Source organism: Pleurodeles waltl, chromosome 12 (assembly GCF_031143425.1).
Source record: "Pleurodeles waltl isolate 20211129_DDA chromosome 12, aPleWal1.hap1.20221129, whole genome shotgun sequence".
Lineage (NCBI taxonomy): Eukaryota > Metazoa > Chordata > Amphibia > Caudata > Salamandridae > Pleurodeles > Pleurodeles waltl.
The window spans coordinates 388,606,532-388,627,607 of record NC_090451.1 but is presented as its reverse complement, the minus strand read 5'-3'; the positions used below and the strand labels follow the sequence as shown (position 1 = coordinate 388,627,607).

The following is a 21,076-nucleotide window of genomic DNA, read 5'->3' as shown; positions in this document are numbered from 1 at the left end:
AAAAGAAGTAGAGTAGTGGAGGAATTTAAAACTTTTAAAGCAGACATTTACTGTTTACAGGAGACACATGTGGAATATAGGAATGTCGGAATTCTGGGTACACTTGGTATGAAAGTAATTGCCCGAACAGAACAAGAGGTTAGAACTAAAGGGGTTGCGATATTAGATCGGACTAATAAATTAAATTTTGGTAGGCAAAAGGCAGATAGGGGAGGAAGATGGGTAATTGTAGAGTGTAGTTATGGACATGGTAGCTTTACACTCTGTTCCGTATACAGCACGGTCACGGATGACCCAATAGTTTTAGATACCCTGGCTATAGAATTAATAGGATGGGCTCCCCTGTATGTTCTTTGTGGCGATTGTAATTTGAATGGATCCTGGGAGGGACTACAGGATGTTTTAGTGCCTACAAAGAAATACCAAGGGCGGAAACCGCGAGTATATAATGCAATGGTCGCTATTCAGAAAGAACTAGGATTAGTGGACGCATGGGTGAGATTATGTAAGCCAGATCCTGGATATACCTATTACTCCGCCCCGCATATGAAAGTAGCACGACTCGACTATTTTCTGGTTTCCCCAGTACTATTAAACCAGGGTCAGATGGAGTTATATCCGCGGGTGGTTTCAGATCATAATCCCCTAGTACTAGAATTGGAGTTAGACGGGTTGGAACAAAAGGAGAGGAGATGGACATTTGAAAGAGGGCTTCTTAGGGACCCGGAATATTGTACGCATATGAGTAAGTGGATAGCCGAATTTCTGGGGTTTAACCAAGGAACAGCTCCGGTAGAGATAGTCTGGGACACTTTAAAAGCTGGAATACGTGGTGAAACATTGAGTTTTAGTATAAAAAAGCAAAAAAGTACCCAAAACAGAGTAAAAGATCTTCAAATGAAACTGAGGGTATTGGAAAGACAGCTGGTTGTGGCGATAGAAACAGGGAGTGATGTTAAAAAGGTTCAGGAGGACGTGGTAATAGCTAAAGCCGCAATTAACGAAACTATGACTCAAAGAATAGCAGAGAAATATCTTGCGCAGCGTTCATTAGGATACGAGTATGGAGAAAAATCCGGGCGTTTATTAGCAATACGGGCAAGCCAGAAAATAGCATCCGGGACTATTAGAGAGATTAAAGATTGGCAAGGACAAATGGTTGTAGAAGTGGATCAAATTAGGAGGGTTTTCCACAGATATTATACGGAATTGTATGATGACGCATCTATATACTCGGATGAAGAAATATTGAGATTTTTAACCCCCATTAAAGTTAATAAATTATCGGAGAGTGATACTTCATATCTAGGGGAACAAATAGATATCTCGGAAATTGACAAAGCACTGGGGGATTTAGCCACGGGTAAAGCTACAGGCCCCGATTCAATTCCTTTAGAGTTTTATAAAACATTTAAAGCCATATTGCTTCCGGTAATGATAGAACTGTTTATTCAGGTACAGAATGGAGGGGCAATTCCACCATCATGGGATACGGCTAATATAGTAATGTTTTTGAAGAAAGGGAAACTCGCATCAAACCCGGCGTCATACAGGCCAATTACACTAATCAATAGCGACACTAAAATATATTCAAAGATATTAGCCGCTCGACTATCTCTTGTGATCAGGAAGATAGTTTTTCCTAGTCAGCATGGGTTTGTGCCAGGAAGAGATACTACCGATCATATCCGAAAAGTTATTGCACTTTTGGACGCTACAGAAGTGGCCCAGGAGCCGATGGCAGTTGCATTATTAGATGCGGAAAAGGCGTTTGACCGGGTGAGCTGGAAGTATTTATGGCATGTAATGGAGTATTATGGGTTAGGGAAGAAATTTATTGCAGCAATAAGGGCTCTATATAGATCACCGGTAGTCAAAATACAACTAATGGGGGGACAATCGGAGAGTGTCCAGGTTAAGAGAGGTACTAGACAGGGATGTCCATGCTCTCCGCTCCTGTTTGCTGTTTATATAGATCCCTTGCTTAGACAGATTGAAGATAACAGCAAGATTCCACCAATTCATAGGCAGGGATGGGATATAAAAATTCTAGCATATGCAGATGATATTGCTATACTAACTCCCACCCCTGATCCGGCATTGAGAGAGGTTGAAAAGGTGTCAATGAAGTTCGGAAGATTTTCTGGATATCGTCTAAACAGAGATAAAACACAGATATTGATTAATCAATACACCAGCACTCAGGATACACGAAGGGTCGACCATGCAGTATATTTGGGAATAGATATCACGCCACAAGTAGGAGAAATTGTTAAGTTAAATCTGGATCCCATACTTGCTAAAGCAAGACAAGATATGTGCAGATGGAATGATTTACATTTAACCATCATGGGGAGGTGTAATATGGTAAAAATGATTTTCCTCTCTAAACTGTTGTATTTGTTCCGGGCTGTACCATTGAGCTTTACTAACTCGAGATTTAAAGAGATAGATAGAGTGGTTATGAGATTTATCTGGGCATATGGTAAATGCAGAAGAGCAAGTAAATTCATGTCACTTTCCCGAGAAAGGGGGGGGTGGTCTTTGCCGAATATAAAATTATACCAAATGGCGGCAGCCTTTCAGTATATGCGCCCTTTATGGGGTTCTAAAAAAGGAGGGATTCCAGAAGAGGATAGTCCTAATATATATGAGCTGCAGATGGGTGCAACAGCTAATGGATGTTTGGTAACTTTTCATGAGCCCGGGTACTATAAGAAAACTCGATATAAGGTATTGGAGGCGGCCTATAAGTGCTGGCGGTCATGGTATAAAAAGAAAGGTTTTGGTAGATATAATTGTTATACCATGATCAAAAAGAACCCATTGCTCCCCGACATATTCAAGGATAAATGTATGGCAAGCTGGGTTTCGGCAGGTATAGAGAGGTTGGGGAATCTCTTTGATAACTCGGGGGTTAAGGCATTTGTCGATCTACAGAAGTGTTATGGTTTAGAGCGTAGGGATTTTTTTAAATACCTTCAGATACGAGATTTCCTTTTAAGAAAAACAGGAGGGGTGCAGGGATTTAGGAGCGTTCAATTGCTGGATGATATTGTGACTAATCCTAATATATCAATCAGGTCAATCTATCGATTATTAATGTTAGAACAGCCCGATGATTTAGAGAAGAATTGTGAAAAGTGGAGTAGGAAACTGGAAGACGGGAGTAAAATCTTTCTAAGGTCATTAGAATTGGGACACACTATTCTACTCTCTTCCTCCCTCCAAGCACAACATTATAAAACTGTGTTTGATTTGTATCATACCCCAGCTCATCTTGTTAAATGGGGCAGTTTATTGGGAACCAGCTGTCCAAGATGTAGAATGTATGGAATAGATATTGTACACATGATGGCTACATGCGGGGAATTGAAGGATCTGAAGGAGGGCATTCAATCTGTATTGAAAGAAGTCCTGGGATTTGATCTAATCCTAACCCCCGAGGTAATGGTTTTAGGGGTGTTGGGTGATACGGACAATTTTTATGAAGCATTTATATTTGTGGCTATGGCAGTATTTCGATTATGTATAGCATCCGCCTGGCTCAATGTCCGACCCCCGACTTGGCAACAATGGTTGGCCAGATTATTGTCAGTGTATTATTTGGAAATAGCATTGTATGAACGGAAAGGGAAATATGCGAGGAGGAAAGGGAAGGTAATATGGGGGGCATTTCAGGATTGGATTTTTGCTCATAATGTTTAAATGTTTAAACCAAAATGGTATGTCACCATTTAAGAGATGGACATTTGTCTTCCAAAGGTTTATCCCCCGCTGGGTGTTATTTGCTTTATTTTCTTATTTGTATTTGTTGTATGATACCTTTCCAATAAAAAAAAAAAAAATAAAAAAAAAAAAGGAAGCTGTGTGCAGTTCTAGTGGAGACATCTAATGGCATGCGGCCCGGCATGGAATGCCCATTGATATTGAGACAGCAATTGTTCTTCCCTGCTGTGGCGGAGGCTGCTGGACAGCCAGGGTCTGCTGGGATGATTCCTAAACTCCATTGGGTCCTGGCTAGGCGCAGTAAGTGGAGCAACCGCCCTGGAGCAGGTCCACTGCTATGGAGAAGGCGGTGGTTAGTCCAGATGAGCTGTCATTTACCGGAGGATGTAGTTCAAGTCGTATGAGAATCAACAGAGAAGTGCATGTTATTTGTGACTTTCTTGAAAGAGGGCCCTAGTGTTGCTATGTGTAGCGCTTGTGGAGCTTGACCACATGCATAAAAATCGCTGTGGTGATTACGGGCCTTAAAATGACCCTGGCTTGCTGCTCGGGGCGAAGGGAACACTGGTGAGGGGTTCTCTGACTCACAGTGCTATAAATTGCTACTGACTATCAGTAAGACATCCTCCACTCTAGGGAATAAGTGAGATCTATCATTCTGAATAACTTTAGTCAGCAAGTGGCTACTTGGAAATTCTTGTGCCGGCTGGGTCTAGATATTGTGGTGAGCTGCTGTCCTTCTGCTGGATATGTTGGTGATGTATGCTACTTGTCAAATGTGGATTTGTACACACTTAATAGTAGTACCACTGCAGTGCCCTGCCTAAAAACCCTTCTTACCTTTCTCTCTGCCCATGTGATGGAGCTACTTTCTCCCTCTGACTCACTGTTAAAGTGTTAGAAATTGCTACTGGGTATTAATGAGACATAATCCTACACTCTGGGGAAAAAATTAGATCTATCTGAATAACTTGAGTCAACAAGTGTTCCTTGGTGATTCGTGTGCAGACTGGATCTGGATATTGCTGTGAGTTGGTGTCCTTCAGCTGGTTCTGCATGCTGCTTGTCAAATGTGATTTTGTACAGGCTCCATAGTGGTACAACTGCAGTGACTGCATAGGAAACTCTTCTTACATTTCCGCTCTCCTACTACCTTTGTTGTGGATCTACTGTCTGAGCTTCCGTGTTTGGGTGGCTGTGGTCAGTTCCCCCGTGATGTCACTTGCTAACCTGTAACCACTGTGATACCACTGCAGCACAATGAGCAAGGCATATCAGAAACAATTTAAGCTTTTGCACGATCCCCAGCATTCAGCCCGATCTGCTGATGAAGACGAGGACTCATGGAAGAGCAGCAGCTCCAAATCCTTTGAGACCCAGGATGAGGGTGATATTGAGTCCATCCTTTAAGATATGAGGCACAACCTTCAAATAATAGACTGGAAAATTGACACCTTGACATCATCCATGTATGGACAGTATGTCTGAGCACCTCCGCAAGTGGGCTTCCAGGGTATATCTCGCTGAATGTCAAATCTCAGACATTGAGGCTGACATGACAGCTCTAAATGAAAATTAAAGTTCTAAAGTGTCCTTGAACTCATAAAAGCCAAAAACAAAGGTTTTCTGTCATACTCCAAATGCAGCAACATCAGAGATGCTAGGATATTAAAATCGACCAATGCAGGTAACATGGAGTCCTTAGTGAAGGCCATCCTTTCTGTCTTGTTTTGTAGAGTTAGCTTCTCTCCATTCTACATTATTGAAGCAGCACACAGGTCGATGCCACCTAGGCTGATGCTCAAGCCACTTCGGTTGCCCATAATTGCCCTTCTCTTGGACTGCACGGACCAAGATTCCACTTTAAGAATCACCCACGAAAAACCTGATTTAAGCTATGCAGGATTTTCTTTTTTACTCTCCTCAGATTTTACAATCTCTGTGCAAGCAGCTCATCGATCATTCAGTAGTATCAGGAAGGAGCTGCAGTCTTTGAACATTCCTTGTGCCGTATTAGATCCTGCCTGAATCAGGTTCCCCATTGACAGTAAGGTCAGACATTTGGAGATTCTTCACGTTCCTCAAGACACATGTAAGAGGCAGACTAGCATCACAGATGTGGACATCAACAATAATGACTGATTCAGCTTGTTTATATTATAGCTGTTCTGCGTTGCACCAGGCTGTAGTGCTTGCTAGCTTGTTGCCTTGCCTACTTTGTTTTTTGTAATGACTGGGGTTCGACTTCAATGCAGGCACTACTTCCAACTACAAGCATTTGTTTATTCAACTCACTAATGCCAGTTTAAAGCCTTCTTGTTACCAATATTCAGTATTTTTTTCCTTTAGTGAGACACTCTCTGTATGCCTATACTGTCAGTAGAGCAACTACCACTGCACAATCACACTGGGTGCTGAATTCAGCCCTCTTTAGCCTCTAGCGTGTGTCGCCTTTGTTTTTGTTCATATGGGATACCATATGATTGACAAAAGAGACGCTTGAGAACTCACATGGATCCATACTGTATACCACAAAATATGTTTAATTCACAGCATATAACAACATTTGTGCATTTGTCCTGGAATATGAATGGTTGAAATATGCACACAAATAGAGTGTTTTGGCATATACAAATATCCATAAAATAGATGTTGTCCTCCTACAGGCAATGCACTTGACTTGAAGGCTAAGGCTGAAACAATAGATGGCTGCTGCTTGATTGCCTGCCTCTTACAGCACTCATAGCAGGGGTTGCTGGTCTGGAGAAGCAAAGGTGTTTCACCCCTAATAACTATGACGATTTGCGACCTTGGGTATGGTTCTTGATAGTTCCGGGTGATCTTGAAGAACTCTGTCTCACATTAATTAATGTGTGTGCTTGAAACTTTGACTGCCCCCAATTCTATTCTGACCTGTATGTAACATATAGGGAATTCGGCCCTCAATCTATAATATGTGGCGGAGCTTCAGTTCTGTTATGAATAGTGACCTGTATATATCAGGGATAGTGCCCAGGGGCCATCTGCAACCACTTGGGAACTCCACTGGAAAAAAAATTATGGCAACTTGATTGATATCTGGACATTTAAACATTGAATATCCTCAGGATTTATGTTCTACTCCTGTTTCCACAATATGCCCTCCTATTTTTCTTTCTGGTTCATCACACAGAATGTCTGTCCCTAGATGTAAGAAGGCTCTCACTTTACTGTGCATGCTCTCCAGCCATGCAGCAGTTGTTCTGGAATTATAGTTGCCATTGTGGACACTATGGGGGTCATTAGGACCCCAGTGGTCGGTGATAATGTGGCGGTAAGTACTGCCAACAGGCTGGCGGTACTTACCGCCACATTATGACATTGGCAGATTGGCCGAAGCCAACCCTCCAATGTACCATTCCGACCGCCACGGCGGTACAAGCCGCTGAGCTGAAGATATCCATGTCCAGCCCGGCGACTGCCATTGTGCCACCTGCGGAATTATGACCCTGCTGCTTACCGCCATTGTTTTCGTGGCATTCGTAACGCCACAAAAACCATGGCGGTAGGCCACATCAGTGACAGGGAATTCCTTCCCTATCACTGACAGGAGTCTCCCCACCTACCTCTCCAGTTACACCCTCACCCCCCACCTCTCCAAACCCCCCCAGCATCCACCCCCCCACACACACATGCATAGATACACTCATAGACACATACATACATACATGCATGCATACATCCACACACACTTCCAAACACACTCGCAGACATGCATTCACATTTTACAACATACACGCTCTCACACGTCCGTACATGCACACACGCAATCAACACTCAACACATACACACATTTACGCACACACATACATTCACACACACCCCCACACACACACACAACAGCCCCCACCCCCCCTTGTCGGAGACCCGACTTACCTGGATCCAGGGGGTCCTACAGCAGGAGACGGGACAGGGCGCTGCTACTGCCAGCAGCGCCTGCCAGCAGAACACCGCCAGGCCGTATTATTTGTCATAATACGGCTGGCAGCGGTCTACTGGCGTGGAGCTGCTCATGGTAGCAGCGCCACTTTACCGCCATCCACCAGTAAGGCCACAGCCGGATTTCCTCCATTCTTGTGGCGGAAATCTGGCTGTGGTCATATTGTGGCGGACGGCAGGTATTCACGGCAATGGTCTTTTGTTGGCCGTTGCCGCGGCTGTAGGCGGTTTTTACCGCCATTCTCAAAATGAGGGCCAGAATGTCCATCATTGCCATTTTCCCTTAATTCCTTATTTTATCCTGTGATCAAGGTCAAGGTGGAAAAGGCAATATCATATAACATGGGATTAGTGTCAAACTAGGGTGTGTAGTGAATCCTAGTTTGTTTTAATGGGAAACATGAGTTAGTTTAGCCTTTGGCTTGTAGACTGGTGCCCCTGTTACCTAGTGGCTTTTACCCTCAGCTTGCTTTGTTTTAGCAAATTTATTTAATTATATCTTTTTAGGTGCCTGCCTTGTTTTTCGTTAGGCTTATGTTTTAGTTTCATGTTATCACTGCCACCGTGCTAAAGCATCAATATCAAGCGACAAGGATAAACAAACTGTAGGTGTTTACATTAGGTACTTTCCCTCTTCACGCCTTCAAGGGAATTGTTTATATAAATTACCGTCCCAAGCAGGTCTTGTTATTTATTGTTTGGGAAAAGACCTACGTCAGGGGTCCAAGCAGATCTGTATAAATGCACCTCACATAGACAGATAGTCAGAGGGATTCCGACCAGATGGCATTGCTGCTATCAATGCTGCACGTCGCCTTGACGCGGACCCAGTCTTCGTGTCCCTACGGAGTCTGACCTAGAGACCTCATTCCAAGGTAACGAGGATTGGGGGGCTTTTCTCATGGATATGGCATTGGCAGATTAGGTTTACACACCTAGCTCTCTTTTAGGTTAGAGATTAGGTACAGGACATTAGTGTATTAGGACATATTTCACATCTCATATCACTTCATGTCACTGCAAGATGGTGGGAGTCTTTGTATTAATAACTATTGTCTTTACCATTCTGTTTCATGCACTGTTCATTATCCTAATCATTGCAGCCCATGCAATTTATCGCAGATTGCAGTTTTGCTAAATAAAACCTGCTGAAACTTTATTGCATCGCTTTCATTGCCTGTGTTTGGTTGAGGCGTTATTCGTGTGAGAAAGGGGTAATCTCCGTTTAACCACAACACTCTCTGAGATGTCACACTCTTTAGTCCATGCGTAAAGGCTACCACAAATCAACTTTTATTGTTTGGGTTTTTGGTGAGGTGCTGCTTGTCAGCCAGGAGGGTTGGGACGACAGTTGCGATTTGTTGTAGGATTTGCATAGTCGCCTACAAACATAAGTACTGTCATCCTTAAACCAGGAGTCTTGCCTAGAGCAAGAGTCAAACTATGATATGGCGTCACCAATGATGGTGTTTAGCCACTAATTTACGGATACCCTGACTATCACTGTCTCACTTAAAACAGGTACCCGAAGTACCATTATACGGAGATGTCCGTGGTCTTGGGGAAGATCCTCCTCAGCTGAACATGGAGCACCTAATTAGGCTGTAGGTTGTTCGAGCTTGAACTCTTAAAATGACTTTGCTCCCCATTTGGTGTTCCAACTCTTTTACACATTTTTCAATATGGCTAACGCCATAGACATTCCTGAGAATGCTAGAAAAGAATTAACATTACACCTAGTAGCGCATGGCTTAATAAATGAGGGCGGGGATGTCACTTTCATAGTACAAGCTAGTGAGGCTTACCAAACAGAAACATTCTATTCTTGTGTCACCTTTCCTGAGGAAGACCGAATTGCAAACATACCTCAACGGTACCAAGCATACCAGTATCTTGAGATTCCTATTACCTATCAAGAACATCAGAACTGATTTAATGGCGCCCTACCACACTTAATACAACCCTTGAAATTAGGTCCCTTAGGTAATGAATGACCAACGTGGCCCATGTTGTCCACATTCACACCCCACCCAGGTATACAAAATATACAGGCAGCAGACCTGCAAAACTTATACCTTGAGCTAGTAACACTTTACAGACTGCTTGTTCAGTTTGTAATGCTAACTTTGAACACACTTTACCAGCGCGTCCAGCACCACCAGCACCTGCTGGAAATCAATTGGCTACTGGGATTAATCCACAAACAGTACATACTATTATGGGTAAGGTACCCAAAGAACGAGAAAAAATACCGTTCTGGATATCCCAGAAAACAAATCAGCTGGAAGCTGTGTTTCCTGTACGGGACCACAGGAAAAAAATAGAATTCTCACAATGTGCTTGCCCTTCGGGATGGTTCCTCAGTGGATGACTGTGCCACATGGGGTACAGTCTTCGCTGCAATTTATACTACCACACATGGTATCCCGACACTTGCCAAATTACCGGAAGTATTAAAACAAATTCAGAATGAGCATGGGTCTGCACCAGCCCTAGATTTGGGGATGAAACTTATGCGTAACTGTGACGCAGTCTCCTCAATCATACTCAGTAATATTAAAGGGAAAGTGGTAGCACTGGCTATACGCCAAGCGTCTCCAATAGATTCCACATTTCGACCAGGAGAAACAGCCACCAAAAATGATTTCCTATACCAATATCGGACAGGTTAGTTTGGGAGCCAAGCCGAAGAAACTTGAAATACTGAGTACCTCCCCTAAGGAAGGTACTAAACAAGCACAGGAGGGTTCTAAGAAGCACTGGGATAACCAAAAACAATTTAAAGACAAATTTGACTTTGTCTATAAGACCTGATTCTCTCTCCCCTACTACTTGTAAAACTATTTATTTACTTTCCCCCATCACCTCATTCACCTTTTTGTGCGTTTTTGAAGTGTTGCTTACCTTTGAGTAATATCTTTTCATCCCACATAGCTTACTTGTTGCTTTTCAAGCCAGGCTTTCTTTATTGATGCTTAAATGCCCTGTCTCCGCACACCTGTAACACTTTCCATTGAATTTCACAGGGTGGTTTTCTTTCGTTTTTGTGGCATTTGGTTTGCACTGTTTCTTTTTGTTAATGTTCATTTTGATTGCCCCACGACGTATTACATTGTGTTCAACTTTCTTAGCTATTTATACTGCCTCACTTAGATTAGGATAATTTTTCAACCATAGTTCATCCTTGACTCTCAATTCTGCACACTAACATAAATTAATCCTTTAGCCTCTCTGGTAGTTTCTTTCCACACTTACTGCTCAGGGCAAGCTTTCTCAACTCCATGAAATATTCCACAATAATCTTAGCATTTCTCATTTACCAAAATTAAATCTTTCCAATATGGTATATACTTTAGGCAAATAATGTAAGTCCAGTTTATTATTAGGGCACCCTGTTTCAATTTTTACTGATTTTTACAGATAAATACGGAAGGAAAACATTGCCTTTCCTGTCTGTATTAATTTTTGAAAGCAGAAAAATACAGATAAATTGGAATCTTTTGAGTGACACACAATGCTGAGATTAATGACTTTCAGGCAAATAGCTGTGCATATTGGCAGCATAGGGATTCAAAAGATCAATGAGATTTGCTTAAATTACTCCATACCTCAACATGTATATGTGCTAGTATACTATTTTTTAATATCAGTTTATTGTTTTATGGTTTTTGGATGTGTAATGTGCAAGCACCGAAGTATGAGTGTGTGTTTATCCTTTAAAAAAATGCTGATAAGATGACCAAAAAATAAATATGGATAAACACAAACAGAAACGTTAAAAAAATAAATACCATAAAACCGGGAGCCCTATTTATTATGCATATGTGAAACTCGTTTAGATTTGCTTTTTCACAAAATAAGCCCGGCAAGCGATCAAAGACTTCAAAGACTTCTTGCCCCTTGGGACTAAAACAGTGTGCACCAGTAACACTTTGCTTTCTTCTCTCAAATCTGCCTAACACACGTCTGCACAACTTGAGAAAACCTTTTTTCGCGTTCCCTGTTTCAGTGTTGGTCCCCCAGGAGACATGGGAAAAAAACAGGGCTAATCTTTTGCATTATTGGCTCCCTTAGACAAAACAAATGACATCACTTATACAGGGAGTGCAGAATTATTAGGCAAGTTGTATTTTTGAGGATTAATTTTATTATTGAACAACAACCATGTTCTCAATGAACCCAAAAAACTCATTAATATCAAAGCTGAATATTTTTGGAAGTAGTTTTTAGTTTGTTTTTAGTTTTAGCTATGTTAGGGGGATATCTGTGTGTGCAGGTGACTATTACTGTGCATAATTATTAGGCAACTTAACAAAAAAAAAATATATACCCATTTCAATTATTTATTATTACCAGTGAAACCAATATAACATCTCAACATTCACAAATATACATTTCTGACATTCAAAAACAAAACAAAAACAAATCAGTGACCAATATAGCCACCTTTCTTTGCAAGGACACTCAAAAGCCTGCCATCCATGGATTCTGTCAGTGTTTTGATCTGTTCACCATCAACATTGCGTGCAGCAGCAACCACAGCCTCCCAGACACTGTTCAGAGAGGTGTACTGTTTTCCCTCCTTGTAAATCTCACATTTGATGATGGACCACAGGTTCTCAATGGGGTTCAGATCAGGTGAACAAGGAGGCCATGTCATTAGATTTCCTTCTTTTATACCCTTTCTTGCCAGCCACGCTGTGGAGTACTTGGACGCGTATGATGGAGCATTGTCCTGCATGAAAATCATGTTTTTCTTGAAGGATGCAGACTTCTTCCTGTACCACTGCTTGAAGAAGGTGTCTTCCAGGAACTGGCAGTAGGACTGGGAGTTGAGCTTGACTCCATCCTCAACCCGAAAAGGCCCCACAAGCTCATTTTTGATGATACCAGCCCAAACCAGTACTCCACCTCCACCTTGCTGGCGTCTGAGTCGGACTGGAGCTCTCTGCCCTTTACCAATCCAGCCACGGGCCCATCCATCTGGCCCATCAAGACTCACTCTCATTTCATCAGTCCATAAAACCTTAGAAAAATCAGTCTTGAGATATTTCTTGGCCCAGTCTTGACGTTTCAGCTTGTGTGTCTTGTTCAGTGGTGGTCGTCTTTCAGCCTTTCTTACCTTGGCCATGTCTCTGAGTATTGCACACCTTGTGCTTTTGGGCACTCCAGTGATGTTGCAGCTCTGAAATATGGCCAAACTGGTGGCAAGTGGCATCGTGGCAGCTGCACGCTTGACTTTTCTCAGTTCATGGGCAGTTATTTTGCGCCTTGGTTTTTCCACACGCTTCTTGCGACCCTGTTGACTATTTTGAATGAAACGCTTGATTGTTCGATGATCACGCTTCAGAAGCTTTGCAATTTTAAGAGTGCTGCATCCCTCTGCAAGATATCTCACTATTTTTGACTTTTCGGAGCCTGTCAAGTCCTTCTTTTGACCCATTTTGCCAAAGGAAAGGAAGTTGCCTAATAATTATGCACACCTGATATAGGGTGTTGATGTCATTAGACCACACCCCTTCTCATTACAGAGATGCACATCACCTAATATGCTTAATTGGTAGTAGGCTTTCGAGCCTATACAGCTTGGAGTAAGACAACATGCATAAAGAGGATGATGTGGTCAAAATACTCATTTGCCTAATAATTCTGCACTCCCTGTAAGTTGATTTGGACACATAATACAAATTAAGTCAAAGCTGTGTTTTTTATAGCTATGTAGTCTATTTTCCTTTATATAACAATTCCGTGCTCTCCCAGTGGAAGGTTATTTCATTTGTTTAGTCAAACTAGACGGTATTCTTTTCAAACTTTTCCACTTCTAATCAGATCTTGTGATACTTCGTTCATGTGTCTGTTTTCTTTGAAGACTAAGCAGCACCATGTGTACTATATTTTTGTAAATATATTTTTACTTTAGTTACATACAAACTGCAGCAAGTGGCAGAAAGGAAGTACAAAGTACTTTCACTTTGATGTTATCAGTAAAATGCTGTAGCATAATGCACTCGGATTTTCCCATGTGCAGTTTCTGAAGCAAACAAACTTTCTCGTAGTGTTGATGCTCCCTACAGCCCGGCAATCAGGGACCCCCCACCCCTCGAATGCTTCTTCCATTACTTACTTATCTGTGAAGCCATAGCACCTCCACCTCCCCTTTCAACAAACAGGCACTAGAACCAGCGGCAGCAACGATCTGCCACCACACAATTTTCACCTCAATCTTTTCTCCATTGAACTCATGCAGATTCTTGATCCCTGTTTGCCCACTCGTAATTCTTATGCAGGTGGCAGATTGGTGAAATACACGATACATTTCACCACATGCTGTGGCCACACACTGGCCTAACATGCCTGGCTTCATCCACTCTAGTGCAGCACGCTCTCACTGGCTCTGTCACTGCACCTATATGGTGGACTCTTGCTCTTCATGCACCTCGTTTCACCTATTCCTGTAAACATATCCTTATGCGCACGTCCAGCCACAGATTCCACCACATAAGTCTGCGAATATTATGTTATCGCGATATTGATCGCTATTTACTTTTGAAATATGTAGTTTTGGCAATAAGCTTATTTTCAAATAAATACAACTGGAGTACACATTTGAGTACAAGCTAATGATTATTTGATGGCAGTCCTTACATGCATGATTACAGGTCCATCGAGTTATTTTCCTCTGTTCTGTGTTGTTGATATAAATATTAACCTAATGTGTCATGCTCTCTCGCCAGTTCAGACGACGGCTTCATTTAACTTACTTTCCATTTGTTAATAAAATAGGTGAGTGGATATAACCACAAATACTAACCTGCATATGCTGTGTTAACCATGCATGTACCCTTGCAGATATATATGCGAAATATCAAAACAGTGGTTTTTATTTTTTAAAGAAAAAGCTCCCTGATAATCCTTGACAATTCCTGCTGAGTTGTGGACAAGTTGCTGATGATAGTGTCTTGGTACCAGAGGGTGCATGCCGCTTTTAATCTGGAAATATTTCATCATCTTTATTGATAGCTTTTCTGACATTATTATTTTCTGTCTTAAGTCTTGGCCTGTAAGATATATGTAACCTAAGCAATTTGCCTTTTGTCTTATCAACGTTTAACTTTGATCTTTTATCCAATTTACGGAATTTTTGCTAAAAAATAAAGTTTATGCCCACCTGGCACAGCATGAAAGTATTGAAATACATAGTGTGTTTAAAATTGCCTGAGGAGCCTATGGCTTTTTAGCCTTGCTTTAGAAACTGTGTTATAAATTGCACAGTTTGGTCCCAATTTCCAAAGTTTTGGGGGTGATAACTCCTGTGCCTTCTGTACATCTCTAATGGTCTCCCGGGGTAGTTCGAGGCAGTGGTGTATGATTCTCCACTTTGAAAGTTAAAGTAAACAGCCACCACTGGAACAATGTTTCACCTCCTCTTTTCTTTTTACAGATTTTGATATGTGCATGTTTTCATGTTTGAAGTTCCAATGTATAGTGTCACTGTGCCCTTCCAGTGAGGTTTAGTTCTTCCATTAACACAACATTTGCATCTATGGAAGAGAATGCACTGGAATCTTTCAGTTAGTCATCAAGGACCCAAACTTCCACTGTAGCTACTGCCCCTTAAATGGCAGCTAAACTTTCCAGAGCCCTTAACAGAAGTCCTGAACTTGAAAGTTATCAACTCTCACTTAATTAATGTTAGTAGGCCACAACAGGCATAACTATCGAAACTGACTAGAGGACTACCTAACCCCTTCTCAGTTATCTACACGATGAAACAATGTCATCTCTTAAAACAATCTAATCCACATGGCTGAGCCCCTCTTCAGCATCCAAGAAGGAGACTGGCTTTAGATGCACAAGGTGCATAATTCCGGTTCCTAGTCTGTGAAGAACGTATTCTTCAGTTGTGTGCTTGTTAGTAAGGTACACGTTTTTTTCAATTTAGATTGAACACAACTTAGCAAATCGTCATCAAGTTCTGTTCATTTGTAGCAGTGTCCCTGTGCCACCAGGAAGTACAGATCTATATGTATTGTATTGTATTGTATTGTATTGTAATCGTATTTATATAGCGCTTACTACCCCTGACGAGGCGTCGAATCGCTTTTCGATGAGTAGCACGCTACTCCGTAACCCAACAAGAATTAGTGATGGATTAGTATAGTTTAATAATGAGTACAGTTTTGGTATTATTATGAGTTAATTTGAGCCGCGGATATGAGAGTTTGTTAGTTAGATTGACTGGAGTATACATGTAGTACTAACCAAATAGGGCCCGATTCCCGACCACAGCAACTTGCTCGTGGTCTTGAACACATTCCGTGAACCAGCCCACTTTGCATTTACAGAACAAAAAGCAAATTAATATTGTAATATGTACAATACAAATGTAACCATGAGTAGATTTATATATATTAGCAGCATGGAATGTGAAGGGAATACCATTAGAAAACAGAGTTCCCTATGAAGGTAGAATGTTTACAAATTTGGTTGTACTCCTTGGTATGCAGTTCCCACCCGTCTTTTGCAATTACCAGGAATTGTGAATAGTAAGGAAATGAAGACATTAAACAGAGTTTGTCGCATAGTTGGGAATGGTCCTATACTTAAGCGTGTGGCCACAGCAAATGAAGATAAGCCATCCATTAGCAACTCTTAGAACTGCTTCTAGCATAGTTTGCATTACCAGAGAGCACTCCCTTGCCAGATTGGCTACCTGTACCCTTCTTTGGCTGATGAATGGGCTGGGTTAGACTTGCAAGCTTAGTGGCATTGTAACAAATGACTGCTCCACTTGTCTGACCCTATTTCATTCATAAGTGACGACAAACTTGGAGGACAATTGAACTGAGGTCCGATGACGACCACTTTGAAAAGCGAATATCTGGTTCAGGTGAAGTTCTAAAATTAATTTTGAAAAGGAGGGCAGGAGAAGGGCTGCAGTCATAATATCTATGTATAGGTTTGAATAGGAAACTGCCTTACATTATGCCTTGCTGGATTGTGCTGGTAGCTCCTACAGTTGTGACTTGCATCATTGAGTTGTAAAGCGTATTTCCAGTGAGGTAACAGTGTATATTGCTTTACATATGTATGTCTCTGTCAATGAGAACTTGTGGCTTTCAAACAGCATGAAACTCAATGTGGACTCTAGAACAGCCACAATGACCACTCAATAAGCATTGTGTGGCGTTTCTACAAGGCCACTTGTAATCGTCCTGTTCCCTTCGCTACTGGATTTCCCAACTTAGATCAGTGTCTTGAGGCAACAATAAGCTGTAATTGTATGCTATATAAATGAGCGGTTTACCTACCTATAATCTATCTATCTATCTATCTATCTATCTATCTATCTATCTATCTATCTATCTATCTATCTATCTATCTATCCGTCCGACCATCCATCCATCCAAATCACTCTCAGCATGTAAGTTCTAAAGCAAACTCCATTTGTCCAAAGCATTTTGTGATGATGTTCATTTGAAGTTTGGCAACACCTTTGTATTTAGAGTCAGCGGCTTGGTCCTCTGCGCCCACAAGCTGGAGGTATAAACAAGTCAGGCAGTGGAGTGAGGTGAATTTGTCTTAGACTCATTCATATTGTTCACCTCTCTCCCTCCGTTCCCGGCTAAGCATATCTAAAGTCTCTAACAAATGACTTCCTGTCATAAATGAAATTGAGGCACTTAAAACATGCAGGCTAGGGCAAGGCCTCTTTGAGGACAAGGGGGTGTGAATGTACAGTTTCTCAAATTTAGATGATGTAAAATAACCCCTGGCCTTGGAATAACGTATTTATTGTGATGAGTAGCTCATCTGCATTTGTGTTCAACCACAGCATAAAAAACATCTTATAGAGAAGTTGTATGGATCAGACATTCACAATTCTCTTTACTTTTTAGAGGCACGGCATGCTGTAAGGATCCCGGTTCTTGTTGGTTCTGGGGTGACTCTGGAAAACATTGAAGACTACGTCAACGCAGATGCCTTGATCATTGGTTCATACTTTAAAGAAGGTGGTCATTGGGCAGGCAAAGTGGACCCAGACAGAGTGAAAACTTTCATGGATAAAGTTAAACAACTGAGAGCATGAAGTCTGTGAGAGTAATATTGTGGAGATGAACTTCTGGAGAAACATATCTATGCAGACTTTGAGACAGAAGCGACAGAAGCATGCATGTGCTCGTAGATGAGACGTGAGCCCTCATTGCTAGTGGTCTCTTAAGTTCAGTGGGCCGATAACTGGGGATACCAGTGTCATCATAATTCCAAGATTGTAACTCTAAGGATCTGGGGTCGTTCACCCAGAGACCCCACCTGCTACAAGTAGGTCAATTCTCCTGGTGGAATACCATGGGCAAATGAGGAATAACCAGGAGAATCAAGACCTGATTAACTGATTATCCCTGTAATTCCATATTTTTAGGGGGGCCTTCAAGGGCTGACCATTAACACCCAGTAACCCCACCCCCTCGGCATGACCAGTGACTCCGGAATGGGGAACATTGAGAGGGTGGGGTGACTTGTTAAATCACAAAACACTTATAATGAGGATCGTAGCATCGAGCTGAAGGGATTATCGTTTCAGGGGTCTTTTGTAACCTAATGGACTGTGCAAAGTAAAAATATTTTGCATCATGAAAGTCAAGTGTTTGCTCTGCAATCAACATAAGTAAACTGGCATATCGGTACAGATGGATTCAGTGTGTAGCTGGCATAATGTGTTTCAGAAAACAATAAAAATAATAATGAAATCAATCGCACATCATTTCTTTATGATCTTTGTTTATTTAGAGATGGATTTTTTTTAGCAAATGTTTATATGGTAGATGCCTTAACTTCTCTGTATTGGGACATATTTAATCAAATATAGGACAAGGTATAATTCCCTGCTGAAATGTTGGGGCCTAAATTAATTTTCTGTTATTATAGGAAAATTTGCATTAAAATTGGCAATTGTAGGTCTCAAAGTTCTTAAAGCAGGTAAGTGTGAGGTATTGGTGGGAATGAGGTTTCATTATATCTTGAAAACGGGTTGTTCCTCTGGTGGCGTTTTGTCTTAAACTCTGTTTTATTATTTACAGAAATGTAGGATATCAAGTCTATGCAAATGCTTTCGGCTAAAACAAACCGGTCTTTTGAAGAGTTCATAACATCGTCACGTGAGCATAATGCAGGTCAGGCCTGTGTTTAGGTATGGGCTTGCTATCTGAGGAGTGATACACTAGCTCTGTTGTGCAGCTGCCACACATTCTTGCATGTGGAGACAGGACATGAAGGGTGTGTGTTGGTACAGACAGCAGACGCTTCCGAAGTGCCCTATATACACAAAATTCCTCAAACCTGCTTGACAACCGGTGTAACTTTTTCCAAATACAGCTTCACAGGATTTTGCATGGCTGTGAGCTATGCGCGCGAATTCTATTGCACTGTGTTGAACTGTTTATGGATGCGCTTGTGGAAGAAACACTTGTTCAAGACACACCTATTCTAGCTGCTCGGGTCTGCAGTGCTTGTCTTGAGCATGAGCCGTGCATCGTGGTGATTGGCTGAAGCACGAGTACTTGTGATTCTTTGTGAATAGGAAGGACTATCATGTTCCTCAAACAGCAGACATCGAATGTATTCTTGTTGGCTCCTTTGGGGAAGACCTTGTGATTTGACTGTGCCTCTACAACGTCATCTTTGGTGACAATTAATACATTTGACTATCATTCCTGTGAAGCATATCTTCCTAGGAAAGTACTAGCAAAAAGAGGTCTTGGGGCTCGCTTTCATATTTTATTTTCTGACTACGTTTCCAGTACGTACTATTGTGATGTAAGTTATTTTTAATATTTAAAGAGAGATTTGTGTATCACTTTTATTAAAACTCTCCATGGATAATTGGTCATTGTTGTTTTTACCTAGAAATGCGTAATAAAATTGTCAGTAATCATTGCCCACGAAAATGTACAGCATCCTTACGAGGGATAAACGTGCATGTTTTGTGGTAAGGATAATGAGGTCTGGGATCTTGGAATGTTTGCCTCAGCTACCAGAATTAACATTAGGTCAGTGGGTTAGCAGCTTGAAAGACCTCTGACTGACATAATGACTGGCACAGCAACTGAAACTGTTGCCTTCTGTTTGATCCTTAAAACTGTGTCTGTTGAAGAGGAGTTTGAGTGCGATTGTAGTGCATTTCAGTGAGAGTTGTAGATACTTTGAACTATCCCAGTATTTGTATTTGTTTCCTTTCAATGATGCTGTAGACAAAAACGTTTACATCTCTCCCTTCACGACTCCTGCTGCTTTCTTTTCCACCTCTCTTCATCTCCTACTCAAGCCTCACTCCTCTAACCATCCATCACCTCATCTGCTTGATTCCTTCACTGCCGTATCAATGGCACTTCTCCTGTGTACTTCACTGAATCTGTTTTCTATTCATCCCCTTTACAACAAAGCTATGTTTCTCAGCACCACGTTTCATCCTTCTAACCAACATTAACACCCAGGCTCCCTGCCTCTTTAACATCTGCTCTTCCAGAGGTTTCTCCCATTAATCACAGCCCTGACTTATTTCACTACCCTCTAACCTTTGACCCAACCACTCGCCTCTATCACCTCTGCCACCTTTCTCTAACAGAGCGTAGCTGTCTTCTTTCCTCTCACAGCACGTCTACTTCTGTTTGTTCGCAGATTTCCTCTAGGCACTCAACCTTCCCCTCCAACCCCAACACAAACGCATCCCCTTTTCACCATTCCTATCAAACTCCCCCATCCTGCCCTACATACCCTTGCCTCACTCATTCCTCTGACTTCATGTCAGGAATTGGGAATATCACAGAAGAAGACCACAGATAAACCCCAGTTTATCAGCAGCCACAGGTTCTACTGGGCACACTGTTTATGTAATGTACTTGGAAAGAGAGGACCTAGGGGACATGGGACCATAACAAACAGAAAATGAGAAATTCAACTGGACCAAATGGGATGCTCCACGACCAAGGAAAACATTCATGATCTGGGAGCACAATGTCACTACAGTTCATGAATAATAACACAATGCAATAATCACAGAAAAAAATATTTTGAATATCACTAACCTCCTGCAATGCTTGGGGACAGCTGACCCAAAGGAACTGAAAGAGACCGGTCCCAGTTGTAGCAACTGGTAACTGTAACAAAGCATAAGCACCAAAAACAAGAACTAATCCAAGCCAGGACTAACCAGAGGGAGGAGGTGCAAAGAAAACAACAAACGTGAACAAGAGAGGATCTAGGTGGCATACAGTCCAAAATACATGAACTTGCAAATTTGCCAGGCAGTGCGCTTGTCCACCCCTGCCTGGCCTTTTATACTGTTACTGCCACAGATGACTGGGAAGTG

General features: G+C 41.8%; 1 protein-coding gene across 5 annotated transcripts in view; it reads left to right on the top strand.

Annotated features, from left to right (window-relative positions):
• LOC138267638 (uncharacterized protein F13E9.13, mitochondrial-like) overlaps window positions 1-18,462 on the top strand; it is a 98,162-nt gene extending 79,700 nt beyond the window's left edge. For all 5 annotated transcript variants that reach the window (XM_069216751.1, XM_069216750.1, XM_069216754.1 and 2 more), the window contains exon 7: window positions 17,607-18,462. In XM_069216751.1, coding sequence (XP_069072852.1) covers window positions 17,607-17,797 — 191 coding nt within the window. In that variant the 3' untranslated portion in view covers window positions 17,798-18,462. The remainder of the gene's footprint in view (window positions 1-17,606) is intronic.
• Window positions 18,463-21,076: the final 2,614 nt, after the last annotated feature.